The sequence below is a fragment of the Haliotis asinina genome, chromosome 1 (assembly GCF_037392515.1).
Source record: "Haliotis asinina isolate JCU_RB_2024 chromosome 1, JCU_Hal_asi_v2, whole genome shotgun sequence".
NCBI lineage: Eukaryota > Metazoa > Mollusca > Gastropoda > Lepetellida > Haliotidae > Haliotis > Haliotis asinina.
In genome coordinates this window covers 104,276,183-104,277,971 of record NC_090280.1, presented here as the reverse complement: position 1 = coordinate 104,277,971, position 1,789 = coordinate 104,276,183, and the positions used below count along the sequence as shown (strand labels likewise).

The window sequence follows — 1,789 nt, the reverse complement described above, 5'->3', positions numbered from 1 at the left end:
TAAATAGGGATCATCACATATCAAAGAGGGTAAGATTCTTTATGGATAACAACTTCTTTATTGCATATGATGCGACGTTTCGGTATGGATCCTTATACCGTTGTCAAGCAAGAGTGTCTTATCCTTATACCGTTGTCAAGCAAGAGTGACGCAACGTCGCATCATATGCAATAAAGAAGTTGTTATCCATAAAGAATCTTACCCTCTTATCACTTACCAGCTTCTAGTAATGCCAATCAAACAAATCACATATCAAAGCTAATATGTGCCCATGAATATGCACGTGTGTGTGCGTCAGTGGATGCATGCACACTGGAACAATAACTTCAACCGTAGAAACACAAGTAAGTAATCAATATAATTGTGAAGTAATGAATACACATATTATTATTGCGTCTGATATCTCTAAATGTCTTCAGAATATCTCACTCACCCACTCACTCATCACTCACTCACTGACAGGCTGGCGAATGACGCAAGCCCCTGACGTTACTCAGTGCTGTATGAGGTCAAAAGATACAGTCAATGTGTTCGAATTCTGCCCAGAAGGGAATGCAGCTATACAGCACCAGTGGATCACAATAGTGAACTTCATGGCAAGGGCTTCGTGATGTCGACCATCGCCCAAACAGACATGATCTTGCGTGTATAAGGACACTTGTCACAAAATGACTGACTAGGTGCTTCCATACACTGGAATGTACATTATGAAACTATGGTTTCGTGGAACGTGTGACTGGAGATTACTGTGCACAGGGATAATCTCCGCACATCAGGGTATCGGAACTTCCGCTTGAAACGACTGGTTTTGAGTCTGTAGTGCGGCGACTCGCCACGCGCAACCAACATACTGAGTAAACGTTTTTGGTTTGTATTTGTAAAAGCCATTTTCACAGTCAGTTTCCTCTAAAACTCGGATTTGAGTGGAAACTCTCTCGCACTGTTTTTGGTTATTGTCAACGCACATGTCACACTTACAAACCGCCTGGGGGATGACGCTTGGGTAGTGACCGACGGGAAGGTAGGTGACGTTGTAGTACCAGGGACAGAGGGACCTCATCCACAGTGAGTCGTTAGGGTCGTCACTGACGCTGGTAGGACAGATGGTGCCTCTGTAATAGTTCTTGGTGCCGAATACTTGGTCAGTGTTCAGTTCTGTGTTAAGGTAGGGTCGGATGCCTTCTCGTGTACAGCGTAAGTAGAGCAAGGTATCAGTGTTGGCGTTGAGACTTTGAAAGAGTTGGTTGATATCTTGAGGTGGTTGACAGTTGGCGATGTTACGACGTTGTCTGATAACGTCGTCCCGGTTAGTAACGCTGACCGGTATCGCTGACACAAGGGCTTGATAGACAAGGATTTGCATTACAGTCAGACACACCAACATCGTGAAATAAGGACGATTCCTGCAATCGTCATGGGCGCGCTCTTGCATAATATGGTGTTACAAAATCCCATTCCAACGTGGCATGCCAAAAATAGGTTCGCGCTGAGGAAGAGATAGCTACGTTTGTACGTCAAAGTCACGTGACTGGAGTTCAAATGCTGCGGCAGAGCGGCCTGTCGAACTTCATCGCGGCTGTTGCTTCTCAACACTCAGTCCCTATGACTCGTGTACACTACCTATACTAGATCTACTACCAACATGTTACTGCACGTGGCCAACATGTTACTGCACGTGGCCTTCACCGCCAATATTGCAACATTCAGTGTTAGTTCTATCCTTATATGACTTGGTACATTGTACATGTTGCAATACCGCGGCTTTTGTTGCAGTCACACCCGGGTCTAT

General features: G+C 45.1%; 1 protein-coding gene across 1 annotated transcript; it reads right to left on the bottom strand.

Moving 5' to 3' along the window:
• Positions 1-772: 772 nt before the first annotated feature.
• Positions 773-1,384, bottom strand: LOC137285653 (interleukin 17-like protein). Its single transcript, XM_067817751.1, has one exon. It carries the CDS (start codon positions 1,382-1,384, stop codon positions 773-775), a length of 612 nt encoding a protein of 203 aa, XP_067673852.1.
• Between the last annotated feature and the right edge of the window lie 405 nt (positions 1,385-1,789).

Bases quoted from the DNA above. Each gene is read 5' to 3' on its own strand.
- LOC137285653 (XM_067817751.1), bottom strand. From the start codon at position 1,384: ATGTTGGTGTGTCTGACTGTAATGCAAATCCTTGTCTATCAAGCCCTT.